The sequence below is a fragment of the Toxotes jaculatrix genome, chromosome 24, assembly GCF_017976425.1.
Source record: "Toxotes jaculatrix isolate fToxJac2 chromosome 24, fToxJac2.pri, whole genome shotgun sequence".
In the NCBI taxonomy this organism is placed as follows: domain Eukaryota; kingdom Metazoa; phylum Chordata; class Actinopteri; family Toxotidae; genus Toxotes; species Toxotes jaculatrix.
In genome coordinates, this window is record NC_054417.1 from 6,706,794 (window position 1) to 6,720,351 (window position 13,558).

Genomic DNA, 13,558 nt, shown 5'->3' on the forward strand with positions numbered 1-13,558 from the left:
CTTGATTTAATTTCTGTGGATCTTTTGTTTATCTGTCTTATTCTCTGTTCTCTATTCTCCACTTTCCTGCCCTCCCTCCCTTTTCTGATCTGTGGTACAGAATACCTGAATCCCATTGAGGAGAACCCATTTGTGTCACGACGTAAAAATGGTGAGATCCACGCCTTAGACAACCCGGGCTACCACAGCACACCCAACAGTCACCCCAAAGGAGAGGATGAGTACATTAACGAGCCCCTCTACCTCAACACCTTCCACAGCCCCGCTGAGCTTGGCCTGGAAGCCCTGAGGAGAAATGGTCTGCCCCTTCCAACCCAGCCTCCTTCTTCCATCTCCGCCACAACCTCAGGCTCCCACCTCCCACTTACTATCCAGACCAGCCTGCCCCACTACCCCCTCCCCACAGCCCAGCCCTCTCCATCTGGCATGCCTTGCCACCACGGCCCACCAACCCACATCCTCCATGCCCACCACACCATCAAACCTGCAGGACAACCTGGAAATCTAGGTGGTGGCTCTGCCACTCAGAGCCAAACAGGAGCCACTGCCCAATCCCAGGTGTGCCAGTCAGGTGCCCTGTCCACTTCAGCCACCATTGGGCACGGCAGCCTGCCAGCCTACCAGAGCCACGGAACCATGCACCCCGCCAGCATGCTGAAGCATGGAGGCCAAATGTCAGGTAAAGCCAGTGGGAAGAAGCTCAAGGTGACCTTTGACAATCCAGAATACTGGCAGCACAGCTTGCCTCCCAAATCTTCTACCCAGGTGGCCCCCGATGGCGCCCAAGGAGGTTCCACCAATGCCAAGCTCTTCTACAAGCAGAACGGGCATATACGGCCGCCGGTAGCTGAGAACCCTGAATACATGTCGGAGTTTTCGCTGAAATCTGGCACTGTGTTGCCGCCTCCACCTTACCGACAGCGGAACACTGTGGTCTAGATCGTTCCCCTTGACAAACATTTCTCAATCTGACTCTAGCCTCCAACAACCCCGACATCCTCTCCGGTTCCACTGTCCCACACAGAGGGGAGTAGACGCAACCAGGCGTGCTTCCAACTCTTTTCAAATAGCGTGCCATCTGCTGTAGACTGTAGCGACATCAGAAGGAGATGGGCTGAACCGAACCAAGCAGACCCACTTCAGACTCATGCACCTTCACTATATCCAATCCAGTCCATTTCTGTTCTGTAGATAGAGACTGTGTTCCAAGTCACTGAGAATGTGAAGGCTATGGTGGTTTTCAGCAAATAACAGACACAACTGTCACACAGCAGTGGACGTAACGTATCGTGTTGTCCCAGCGCAGTAGATGACAATGGCGTCAAACAAAATGGATTAAGCTGGGGCCCTGAGCTCACTGCCAGCCACTGCGGTGTCAGATTCATGGGAGGAACAAGATGTTTTATTATTTTTCATTTTCCAGCATAAAGGTATGAGCATGAACAATGTTCTGCTAAGGGTTTCTGAAATAAGAAAAACACACGGAGCGAATATGCTCTGTTAGATGTCCAGATGGCTGGTTTTGTGAATGACCTTGTAGAATGAAAACAGAAAAGCATGGAGGAAAAAAGACTGAAAGATTCAGTCAGGGGCTATGACTTCCAGAAATGTGAAAGATGGAGCACCGAAAGCTGATCAATCATATTCAATCTTTTTGCCTATAGGATTATACTGTACGTTCTTGAATTTTTCCATCAAATTTGTGAAATTCATCTCATCTTTCTACTGTAACTGTGATACTGTGATGGCCAAAACTACAGTGATCTCTCCTTTCACATTTGTAGTTCAACCACGGACTTTTAACTTGCCCGAAAACACACAAGGTGACTGCTGTTGTGTTGTTTTTGCTTGACTGCTGTCTGCTTGGAAAAACTGATCAAACACAGCTTTTTTTCCAAGCCAAAGGGTATAAGGGAAAAATACACTGTAAACATTTTTTAATACAGTGGTTGCAGTGCTGAAAAGATGGATTTTTATACACTGGTTTTCCCGTTCAGATCATGAAGCTTAAACTTGGATGAGTAAAGAGTGTCTTGCAATGCAAGTGGGAGGATAGTTAGGGAAATCGCTGTGTCTGCTGAATCGTGCGATACAACCATCCATGAAACAGCTGAACTCAAAATGGTGATCATAGAGACAGAGAGAGTGAGGGAGATAGCAAAAGAGAGGGGAGGGAAAGTTCATACAAGCCACCTAATGAAGACCTCTAGGAATGATCAAGACAGCACCAGCAGAGCACAGTTAAAACAGACTACTTTTTATGTGTGTGTCCATGTGTATGCCAGTGTGATTGGGATGTGTGTGTTTGTGCGTGTACTCACATACTAGCGCGCCAGTTCGGCCCCATAGGGATGTCTGCGGAAAAAGAGATGCGGTAGGAGTCAGTGGTGACTGGGTCGACAGTTAAAATCCTTCAGTACCGCTGCTATCCAACAGTACGTCCAACACTGGTCTGACCTCAGACAAGTTTTCCACCTTATGACTCCTGTCAGGGAGAAAACTCTACATTTTTAAGCTCGCTGAGTGGCCCAACAGTATAAATCTCTGGGAGCTTTTCATAATGTTAGTCAGGATCGACTGATGCACAGAAAGTGATGGTTTTGTGATTTGTAAAACTGTGCCAAAATTAATAAGTTTAGGAAACAGAGTTTGTCAGAATTTTCATTTACACATAGACACATAACTGTGTCCAGTTGTGTGCAGAGATTCGCCACACAGGGAGGAGCCTGTGGCAGCACGTTTGGCAGGTTAATGATATAGATAGGATGGATGCAGTTGTCGTTTCTTCCTTAAATGGGTTGCAGAACAAATTTTTGCCACCGTTTCTGTGTTTTCATATGTTCATCAGTGGCGTCTTGTACATCAAGAGCATGTTGTGAGTCTGACCACCCTGCAGTAAGGAATTATTTGGTTTGGTCCAAGATAGTGGTGCAGACCTGCACATTTGGAAACGATTATATTTTAAATCTTAGACAAATAATTACCAACATAGATCACGACCACATCTGTGTCCTCATTAGACAGGCTTTTAACCACATGTTGGTAGTAATAGTGCTGCCATTTGCAGTCGCATAAACTACTAACTCACCAACCTTGTCACCCAGAAACTTTGTTTATATACATATAATTTGCAACAGCAAATGGATTATATGATAATGTTTGTTTTTTTTACCAGCATTGAGGAAGCAGTATTCAACACCATGTGGTGAAATGTGCAAAACAAACAAGCAAAACCAACAAACAGGCACAGGTGAAAACACAGCCTCCTTCTAGGAAGTAATAACCAAATTTTGAGGACACAGGGTTGAACCTACCCCTAAATGTTATCTTCTTTGCTGCTCGTTAAAGGTACTAAAATATTTTTGTCACAGTAGCTTGTGGATGAGGCACCTGATGGCTACTATAAGTAATATGAGTAAATGTACCAACGTAGAATATATTGTAAAGTTGTCTTTTCTTTTTTCAAGTGCAGCTGTAACTTGTTAATTTGCAACACTGGATTTTAATTAATCAAGTAGAACTGTTCAACCACGCTTCAGACCATCAAGACATACCTCAGACCAGATTGATATCCTCAGAAAAATCCCAACTGAATTCTGTCCTTGAGGTCACCAACAGATCTCTGATTTCCCTTTTACTCTCAAGAGAACAGTCACTCACTCGTGATTCGTCTGCGGGCAAACTGCCAGCCAGTGCTGCTAAAAGCGCTGGTGTTACAGCCGTTATTTATTCAGCCGAGCCATAAGGAACACCTGTGGCTGGGAAAACACCACAGAGCTTGCCAAACTTAGAAGATCAAGGCGAACATTTTAATGTTGGTTTTTCTCAGAGGCGCTTCTGTAGTATGTCACTAGAATCGCATCTTAGTTCAATGAATTTGAATGAGCGTCTATTTTCCAGCCATTGTTTCTTGAGAACATTAACATTTTTTTTTGTGTAGAATATTTGTTTTGTGTATTTTTATGTGTGTGAACGTGTTTGTGTGAGTGTATGCACATGCAAAGCTGGATATGCTTCTCCCCACGGAGAACTTTGATCCAACTCAAGGGAGAAAGGAAGGATTTCCACCCTTCATTACTGAAATATTCAACTTGTTTATTCGGTCGTTTACCACTTCAGAAAGCAAAAGCTTGTGAAAGAGTCAAAAGGAAGTTACAGCAGCCAGGAGATCACGAGGAAAACACATTTTAGGTGGTACTGACCAGTTTCAAGAATGTCCTTGTTTCCATGTTTTTTGTTTGCTTCAAACAGCATTTATAACGCTGCTTTGATGATACCATGATTATTTCATGAAGGAGTATTTTGTAGTCCCTTTTGGAGCTCTAATTCAATGAAATCGAGACAGCATTTAATATCGATGTGAAAAATTTATAGCTTGTTCAAGCTTGTTTTTACTGAGCGATGGAAACGACTGCCAAATCTGGGTTTCAAGAAGGAAAAAAAAAAAAAGAAGAAAGGACGATAGTGGTAAAAAGAAAAACACATGCCTTGGTTTCTCTCTCGTTTGCCCTGAATTATACTGCAGACCCAGGCAAAATATGTTTGAATCAAGAATAGATTGAAACACTGAAGAGACAAATGGCCTCACATGTTCTTGAGTGGACTTCAGAGTATCTGAGACACTCAGCAACCCTTCGCTTTTAATCAGATCTAGTCAAGAGTTCGAAACATCCCTGTACCTGAAGATACAGGTTCGTCAGGTATTGTTTTTGTCATCCAGAGGCCTTGGATTTTAAAGTTGTTTTCCGTTTGTAGAAGCAATCATTTTTCCTCTCTACAGAGTAATATCTCATTCCTTGTTTCAAACATATTTTGCCTTGGAGTTTGGGCTGTGTTACCTGCTGCTATTTGTCTCAGCCCTAAACACTCTTGCAGCTCATGGCAGCTCAAGAGCACGCCATGGCAGCTGGTGTTTAAGACTGATCACTTTTTTTATTTCTACTTTTTAACTTTTCCTCCAAGCCAAGGTGCAGAGGCATGTAGCCATGTTGTACTGAAGTGAATCCTTCAATATTTCATCCTCATCTACCATATAAGCTGCGACAGAGTCTAATGTATAGTACAATATCACCTTGCATGGTACCCAAAGTGAGTGTTTTACTGCCCTCCACCTTTGTATCTCTTCACATGACGATATTATATTCAAATTTCTGTCCAGCGAGGGAGGAAGTGACCAGATATTTTTACTGAATTCAGTAGCACAAACTGGGAATCCTTATTTCTGAAATCTTTCATGGGATTTTTTATGTATAGTACCCTATATAGTCTTTTTAATATTGGGTTGTGTTTTTATTTTTTCCATATAATCAAGGATGTGTTTCTTCAAGGAAAAAGACTTGAATCTAAATAATTTTTTTTCCACTAACGTGTTGGTTACTGTACATTGTTTGTCATTCTAGCTACAATTTTTAGTTCTTCGCATCTTAATTGCACAAATCGATGCATATGAGTGGACGTCCTTCATTTTCTGTGTTTAAATTATCAAATCAGTATAAATGTACAGAATCTTTGGGGTTTCCTCCAAAATTTATCTAACACACTTCAACAACAAATGTGAATAGTATTTTTATAAAGCGCTGAAAAGGCCGACGTGGTGAATTTGTAAATAGGGAGGCAATGCTTTGAATTTATATGGTCTTCTCTCCAACTGCTGTTTTCTCCTGCTTATAACAACCTGTACAAAAAAGAGCCGTACATATTTGCTTTATGTAAGTGTAGCTTTTGACTAATGGGGATTTGATTTTAACAGTGCTTGTTGACCCATTCTCATGTGAATCTCCGTTCGGTGGCTTTGTGGCTGTCCTCATGTAATGTTTCGGTTTAGGTGAACGCCGTTGAAGTGGTGACGGTGGGCGGTGGGCAGGGCAGGACAGGGGGCTGTTCACTTCACCTGGTATCTCAGTTTTGCTTCCCCACGCCTGCCACATCTCATTTGTCGTTCAGTAATGAGAGCACCGCAGAACAAGTGAATAATACCTTCTTTTCCTTTTTATCTCTCCTTCTTTCTAATTCTCATAAAACTGAAACCAGTTCTGCCAGCTAACCCTGATAAACTGTTTGGGAGTCAGTGTTACCTTCCCTGCTTACTTTCTACTGGATATATTACTGAGCCAAGTCTGACCTCCTCCACCTCTTTCCTGAAAGGTGGAGCACAGCCTTCACAGTACAACCTGTTTCACTTAATTTCTGATTTGTTTTGCATGCTTTTAGAGGAGATAGAGTAGAGAGAAGGTGTCATCAGTTACTCCTCCTCACCTACGTCCCCACCTAGTACGTTAGCTTTCCATACTTTCCCCATGTCCCCTTATCTATCTCTCTGAGTTCTTTGAAACCATACCCAAAGCTTTATATCATAGAAATACCGTCCCTCATGTTTGTTACATGAATCTGTCAAAAGTATATTTTTAATTTAATATAAATAAAGATTGATTCAATATATGTTGTAGTGATTTGGTGATGTTTTTGCAAAGTAAAAAAAGTAAAAAAAGTAGTGTACCTAGAAAGTGAGCCACATCAAGAACTGCTACATAACTGTAACCCTGGTAGGGATTTTGTGTGCTCAAAGACACCTCAGCAGGGAAGCTCTCAAGTCCTGAACCCAGCTCCCATGTCTGCTTGCTCAACATGCCACCCTGCTGCCCGTAAATAGAGCAGAAAATGAAAGCCCCGTTCATTTGCTCTAATGCTCGCACTAACAGCTTTAATAATAAAATTTAACAGATGGTGTCTTTAATTAAGACGAGGAACCTCTCAAGTTACAGCGTACTTATTTTGACCCTACTCCTAAAGATCAACATTACAGAAGTTGCACTGGAGGCGAGATTCTGCACCGCACCACACTTTCATGCTCAAAAGGACTTGCAGATGAAGACCAGCCGCATCAAAAGGTCCGCAGTGTTCTTCTAGCCTCCTCCAAAAGCTTGCCTCAAATAGACTAATGTGTGGATATAACATTTTGCTCTCATTTTTCTCTTGCCCCGTGCTGCGCTTAATCCGCTGTTTACCCAAGTGTTGGTTATGTAAACTGGCATAGGCAACATAGTTTGCTATGCAGCTCTCTTCCATCGCTGCTGCACTCACAGGCTTTCATTTCAATCATAAATAATACAAAACTGTCCAATGGCAGAATATGAGCTTTCTGAAGTCACTGCTATTAATACTAATAAGGCGATGGGGTGCTTTAAGTAAACACTGTTTATGAACAGCAACCCCCCTTTTTTCTTTTCCTCCCTTTTTCCCTCTCTCCTCTCTCTCTGCTAGTTTCCTCAGAGCACTGAGACTCAATTAGTAAGCACATCTAGTTCCACCATAGTAATTTAAAGAGGGGGGGGGCTTCTGCTGCAGAGTAACAGTATTTGCACTATTTCCAGTTATTTTCACATATAGCTACTTATTTAAAATCTATATTAGGTCTGCCTGCTTGAATCGCTGTCAAAAGAATTATGCTTCCCATTTGCTACGGGAAAAAAAAGTTTAATTGATACTCACTCACTCTCCTAATGTTGAACTCACATAATAGACAGATTATCTTGAACATTAAGCACACTTCCCGACAGGACTTTGCACATTATCACCCACACCAGACAGCAAAGGGGGGAGGTCACTGTTAATTTGGCAACTGCTGTATAACCATTTGTCAGTGTATTACAAGTCTCCTTATAGCCGATCTTCCAGTGAAGCTTGCTATCGCCACCAGGAGACAGGGTTGAGCTCAATCCTGGAGGCCTGTAGCAATTATACTTACAGCCACACTGTACACCTGTGACATAGCTCGGAGATGACAGCTCATCGCCGACAGACTGATGCCGTTTAATTGCAGCATGTCACCTTGACGGGGTCTTTTACCCACACACCCCCGCACCAAAGAGGAAACAAGCGAACTGGAATCGGAAATTCTTTTATTTTATAGGCCTGCAATTATTACAATTATTTTGTTTGTACGAGTTGTGTTTAGGATGCAGAAGGCCATGCAACAGAATTTAGACCATGAGACTTAAATGTAATTCCCTTTTTGTAATCATACTTCTCATGGTCATACTGGCTGAGCTACATAGTAAGCGAGTAAACCAAACATGTTAACACGAGGTACAGTTGCTAAGCTATGATTGGGCAATTGCCGGTCAGGGGAAGGATTTAACAAAGGGGTTATTTACTTTTAGTTTTTGTGTCATATCACCTGCCAATTGTATATCAGTCCTCTTTCTGTACTCCTGCTCCTATTTGTTTATCCATCCCTGTATTTATCTGCTGCTTTACTTCGCTTTATCATGTCATGTTTTTGTTTTGTGTTTTTTAGCCTCAGATATTTACATTCTAATAACATGGAAAATGCCCCTGGTCTCGTGTAACGTGCAGTTAACTTCAGATTGTGTCCATGACTGTACATAAGTAGGATAACGCACATTTATGTGAGTTAAGTCCACTAAGATCCAGTGTTGAAGTAAGAAAAATCAGGAGCAAAGTCTGGTTAAAAAAAGGGCCGTAAAAATATTGACAGCTCACGGTTTAATCTTTTCCTCCTCCATTACCCTCAGACTGCTCAGACCATCACGATTCTATCAAGTATTATTTCTATGACTGAAATCACGATGCTCCTGTAGTTAGATAAGAAGTTTACGTAGTTACTGAGTCATTCATGTCTATGTCATCTATGTGAAACTTCTACAAGCTTCTTACTGACTCTGTAAGAAATCTAAGAATTTTACTCTTAAACTCATTTCTAAACTGGTTGACTGTAAATGAAAGATGCCCGTTTATATTTAGAATACACACTTCTTTAACACCGCAGGCTGTTGAGGATGTTGGATCAGCATTTGAGAGTCAAAATCTGTGGGATATGCTAGCTCCATGCCTGAGCCTCGTACAGAAGTCTGGGGGAGAGACAGATCCAAGGAGGCCTGTTTGCAGCCAGCCAATGAAGACACTCAATCTAGTCTGTAGCTCAGGATTACAAAGGGGAAGAGGAGGAGGAGGAGGAGGAGGAAGGAAACAAGACAAGAAGACAACTTCCCGTGAGGCACCTTTTCCATACATCAGGGCTGAGACGGCAGCTGAGGAGACAGTAGAGTAAGAAAACAAGAGGAGGAGAGAAGGAACAATGGAGGTAAAGGTTGGGCACAACAGCCTGAGGCGGACTGTCGAGGGCAGAGAGCTGAACAAAATCACCTCTGAGACGGAGAAAAAAGGAGCAGGAGACATTGAGAGAGGCTGGTAGCTGGAGCTGCTATTGACTAAATAAGTTGTAACAATATAGCTCAATGTTTGAGCCTAGAAAGTGATTTTTTTTTTTTTAATTGCACAGCCTATAAAAAAATGTGTGCGTCAGTGTAGAACAAAATATGTCTACAACTCAGCTTGTGCAAGATTATATACGCAGGCATTTGGCAGTATGCTGAGTCATGCAACAAGCTGTTTGCGCAGATGATCCATGAGGCTAACATGACTTGAATGCACAAATACTGTATGTACTTTGGTCTTTAAAGTTGAAAGCTGCACTCTGGACCTTATGGTTGAAACACACACTGCAAACTTTCAAAGAACTGCAATAGTCAGATGCAGAACACAGGGCACTGACAGTCAGTCCCTGTGTCTTTCTCTACCTGCTGTCTATCACACACATGAAGTGTAGACAATACTCACAAGTATGTAAACCAGTATTTGTACACCTACGCATACACAAACGCACAACCCCTCAGAGTTCAGGCAGCTGAAAATGTTCTGTTTTTTACAGCTTATTGTGGATTTTCAGTGAGAGGTTTCTGACTTTTCTCAGACATACATATACACACACATGAACACACACAACTACACAGGAATAGACACACTTAGACTGGCCTGAGGATAGAGATGGAGAGCTCTAATTTCCACTGGGCCCACAAAGTCTCTCCATCCTTCTAAACTCAATCACCTCTCTTTCTCAAACACACAACTACACACACCTGCAGAAGTAGCATTATACAGAAAGTGGAAGACACAGAATCTTTATTTTTCTTAATCCAGCTCCACATGATCTTTAACTAAACTCAATCGAAAGCGGTTGTTAACATCTCTCTTTTTGTCCTTCCCGCCCTCCCTCTGTGCCTCCACCACCACAAAACTCCTCAAATCACACTGACACCTTTTGACTCTGTCATACGTGCACAGTCGATTAGGTTTCAAAGCTCCCAGACAGGGATGAGAAAGATGAGATTTATGCTGGGTAAATCACGTAATACCCCTTTATCACGCTCCACTCGGCTCTCGGAGAGGCTTGAACAAGGGCCTGGAGGTTTGTAAGAAGCTCCTGCACTGGTTTGTGCATCCGTCAGCAGTGAAGGGTTAAAATAGCACAAGCGGGAGAAAAGAATAGTTTGATGTATAAGTGCACAGATTTATGACCAGGCAAAATTATTCTGTTACCAAAATAGTCCGAGGTTTGATTCTTGCAGTGGCTAATGCACACCCATCAGTCACTTCCTGTCCTGCTGTTATTTTTAGTGCAGGCAGCGAACCCCTACCTGCTCACTCCATCATACCTTGCTGTGGATAATAGTATCAGCTGAATCCCTAACATAACATGAGGCCCGGAGACGTCCAGATGGTCTGTAGCAGCTCTACTATTTGTCAAAGAGAATGATGCAGAACAGTGTAAGAAATTAAGCAAATTCGGACAGAAAGCATTTCTGCTCTTTAGTTGATGTAGAATGTTGTTAAAAGATGAGGCTGTTTATTGATTTCACAGTTACTGTGTGTGCAGGCTGAAATTGTTAATGCTGTATGACTCCACTGTTTTTCAAAAACCATTAAAGAGACAGACTTTTTGGCAAATAATGGTTCCCAAAAATGTTGAAAACACAGAATATGGCAACACACATAGCATTAAGGTGTCACATTATTTAATCACAATGAAAACAAAAGTTTAGACCACGTCCCTGCATGCTCAGTGATGTCTGCTTTTTTTTTTTATCAGGTCAAGGTCTGAAAGAGACTTTATCTCCGTTTGTCTAACTGAGGCAACATTAAACAAGAAGTGCAAGAAACGCCTCAGATGTTTCTGACGCAGGGACATCAAGAAAGAGTCCTCTTTGGTGTCTCGCCCATTGGCTCTGAACGCTTTGATGCGGCCGCATGGAGCAAAGGGCGCACTCTCTGCCTACCTGCATCCACTTTCATCCAAGAGTGATGTTCCCCTGTGGAGGGAGTCATGCCAACGCAAGAAAAGCCACTGAAAGCAATAGCTACTTTTATGTCCTGAAAAGCTGTGTTTTAATTAATGTAACCGCCGAGGGCTGCGACGGGGCTACCACAGTGATGAATCAAGATAAGTTTGTGTGTCTTATTCATCGGTTTTTTTTTCCTGTCTGTGGATATACTGTTAGAGCATCAAAGTAGGCTGTCCTCTCAAATGTGTGTGTGTAAATGTGTCAGCGTGTTTGTCCTACCAGCTCCTGCAGTGACTGAGTGTCTCTAATTGAGTGTGCTGCTCTCTCAGACAGGAGGTCTCAGACAGTGTTGACATTCAGGCAGTGGAAGGCCACCATTGGGGATGACAGCTGATCATTCTTCCAGCCAGCACCCTAATTACACGGAGATGGAGAGAGCAAAGGAGAGAGGCATAAACAGAGAGCGAGAGAGAGGCTTTTTAAATGACAAACAGGTTCCGGTTGCTTCCAATCAAGCTTTCCATCCCGCTGTTTCGTCCATTCATAATAGGTGCCCCCCCCAACCCACCCAGTAGGTGGAAAAGCAGCCAACACCACACTGCCTTCCTGCTCTCTGACTGAGCTGCTGTGACCATACAGCCTCCCCCAACGCTCTCAACATAGCATCTTTCACAACACTTTCCCAATTATACCAAAGTCGTGAGTTCCTGTGTGTGTGATTTCATTGTTGCCTGAAAGCACAGAGAGCCACCCAGCTCTGTCTGTCTTCCTGTCTCTCTCTCTCTCTCTCTCTCTCTCTCTCTCTCTCTCTCTCTCTCTCTCTCTCTCTCTCTCTCTCTCTGGGGGACACACATACAGAGACATACAGACTTTCGCACACACCCTTTGATGTATGGAGTCAATCAGACTTCATTGGACAGTGTTGTGATAGCCTCAGGATATTAGCAAGCTTACTCTCTGCTCACCCAGATGATAAACTCTTTATGTGTCCACAGGCTTTTGTGGAGCAATAACAGCATCTCTGGCCTTTCTCACCCTTCGCCATCCATTTCAGTATAACTCAAAATCTGAGCAGTGTAGCAGCAGCCAAGACTTCCCAGCAATGGTGATGAACAAGCAGGTCAACTGTGAACACACAGGATCGGGTGAGTTACTATAACCCTATCAAAACTTCATATTTCTTAACCAATTCCTGGTTTTTAGACATGCACATGCATGTATGTAAAAACTTTGGAAATGTTTAAAGTTTTGGTCCAACATTTGGTTCCTAGTTTGCCTAAAAAATATTATAGGACAGAAAAACTTACAGTTACTTGTAAATTATCCCTAAGAAGGTCCATTATTAATGTAAACCACTTCCTGTAAGCTTCTATTCTTTTAATGTAATTTTGTTACAGGGCTTTTATTTTTAAGGCATTTCCTCTTTACTCGGTACATCTTACAGGCAGGAAATGGACGCTTTACAGATAATTGAATGGAAGTTAATGCTGTAAAATACCTCTTGTTGGAAATGTGAACAAGGTATTTTCAGTCAGATCACACATCTGTTGAACGCTCAAACACACAGAAAAAAGATGTACACCACAAAGACACACACTCATCACGCACGTCTGCAGGACTCCACTTTAGATTCATAAGCTTTTAATGAGTGTCTCGTGGGTGGCAGCGGATCTGACCTTGCTCACACCCCTCGCTTATTGTCATACATCACACAGGACTCCGCTGACTGTTGCATGACAGGGAGGTGACAACTCTGTTTGTGCGTGTGTGCCTGATTACACATCTCTACTTGAGAATTTTTGGCATGTGAGTACAATGCGCACACACGCACGCACACACCATTTGAGTATATGCACATATGTCTGTGATGTAGCGGGTATTTGAAATGTCAGCGGGTGCATGTGCACATGGCTCTGTATGTGTCTATATATGTGTTTATCTGTGTATGTGTGGGCATGTGAGCGTTCAACATGGTTGTCAAGTGCTTGAGCGGTCCAATCTCTCATCTGCCATCCGCTCAGATGAACTGACATGCAGCCAAACCAAACAGACATAAAGACAGAGCGGAAGGCATCACTATGCAGCTCAGCAGTGCAGTTTGTCCTGACCCTGTCTGGGGCCCTCTCCTCTCCGCTGATTCTAATGAGCTCCCCCGGGATTAGACTTAGGTGGCCAGCTTCCCAATGAGGCGCGGGGAGGGGTGGGGGGAGCAACATCAATACACCCACACAAACACACACATACAAACATTGCACTTGCCTCAGCACGCAGACACACACTGTTTTGAGCAGGAAGGTGTATTGTATCCACTACTTACTGTAAAATAGCCTGAGGAAAAAAAACTTTTTCCAAACATACAAGGTACACACATGAATTCCATCAGGATTTATCTAACATTAGACAGTGAGTTTATCCTA

At 42.8% G+C, this 13,558-nt stretch overlaps 1 protein-coding gene across 7 annotated transcripts in view; it reads left to right on the forward strand.

Annotated features, from left to right (window-relative positions):
• Window positions 1–13,558, forward strand: part of LOC121178074 (receptor tyrosine-protein kinase erbB-4-like) — a 242,733-nt gene that overhangs the window by 197,285 nt on the left and 31,890 nt on the right. For 4 of the 7 annotated variants that reach the window (XM_041032579.1, XM_041032581.1, XM_041032580.1 and 1 more), the window contains exon 27: window positions 101–6,387. In XM_041032579.1, coding sequence (XP_040888513.1) covers window positions 101–939 — 839 coding nt within the window. In that variant the 3' untranslated portion in view covers window positions 940–6,387. Of the gene's footprint in view, window positions 1–100; window positions 6,388–10,948; window positions 11,938–12,136; window positions 12,287–12,856; window positions 12,948–13,558 lie in introns of those variants that run through there. The other 3 variants (XR_005893457.1, XR_005893458.1, XM_041032583.1) reach the window with 3 other exon arrangements.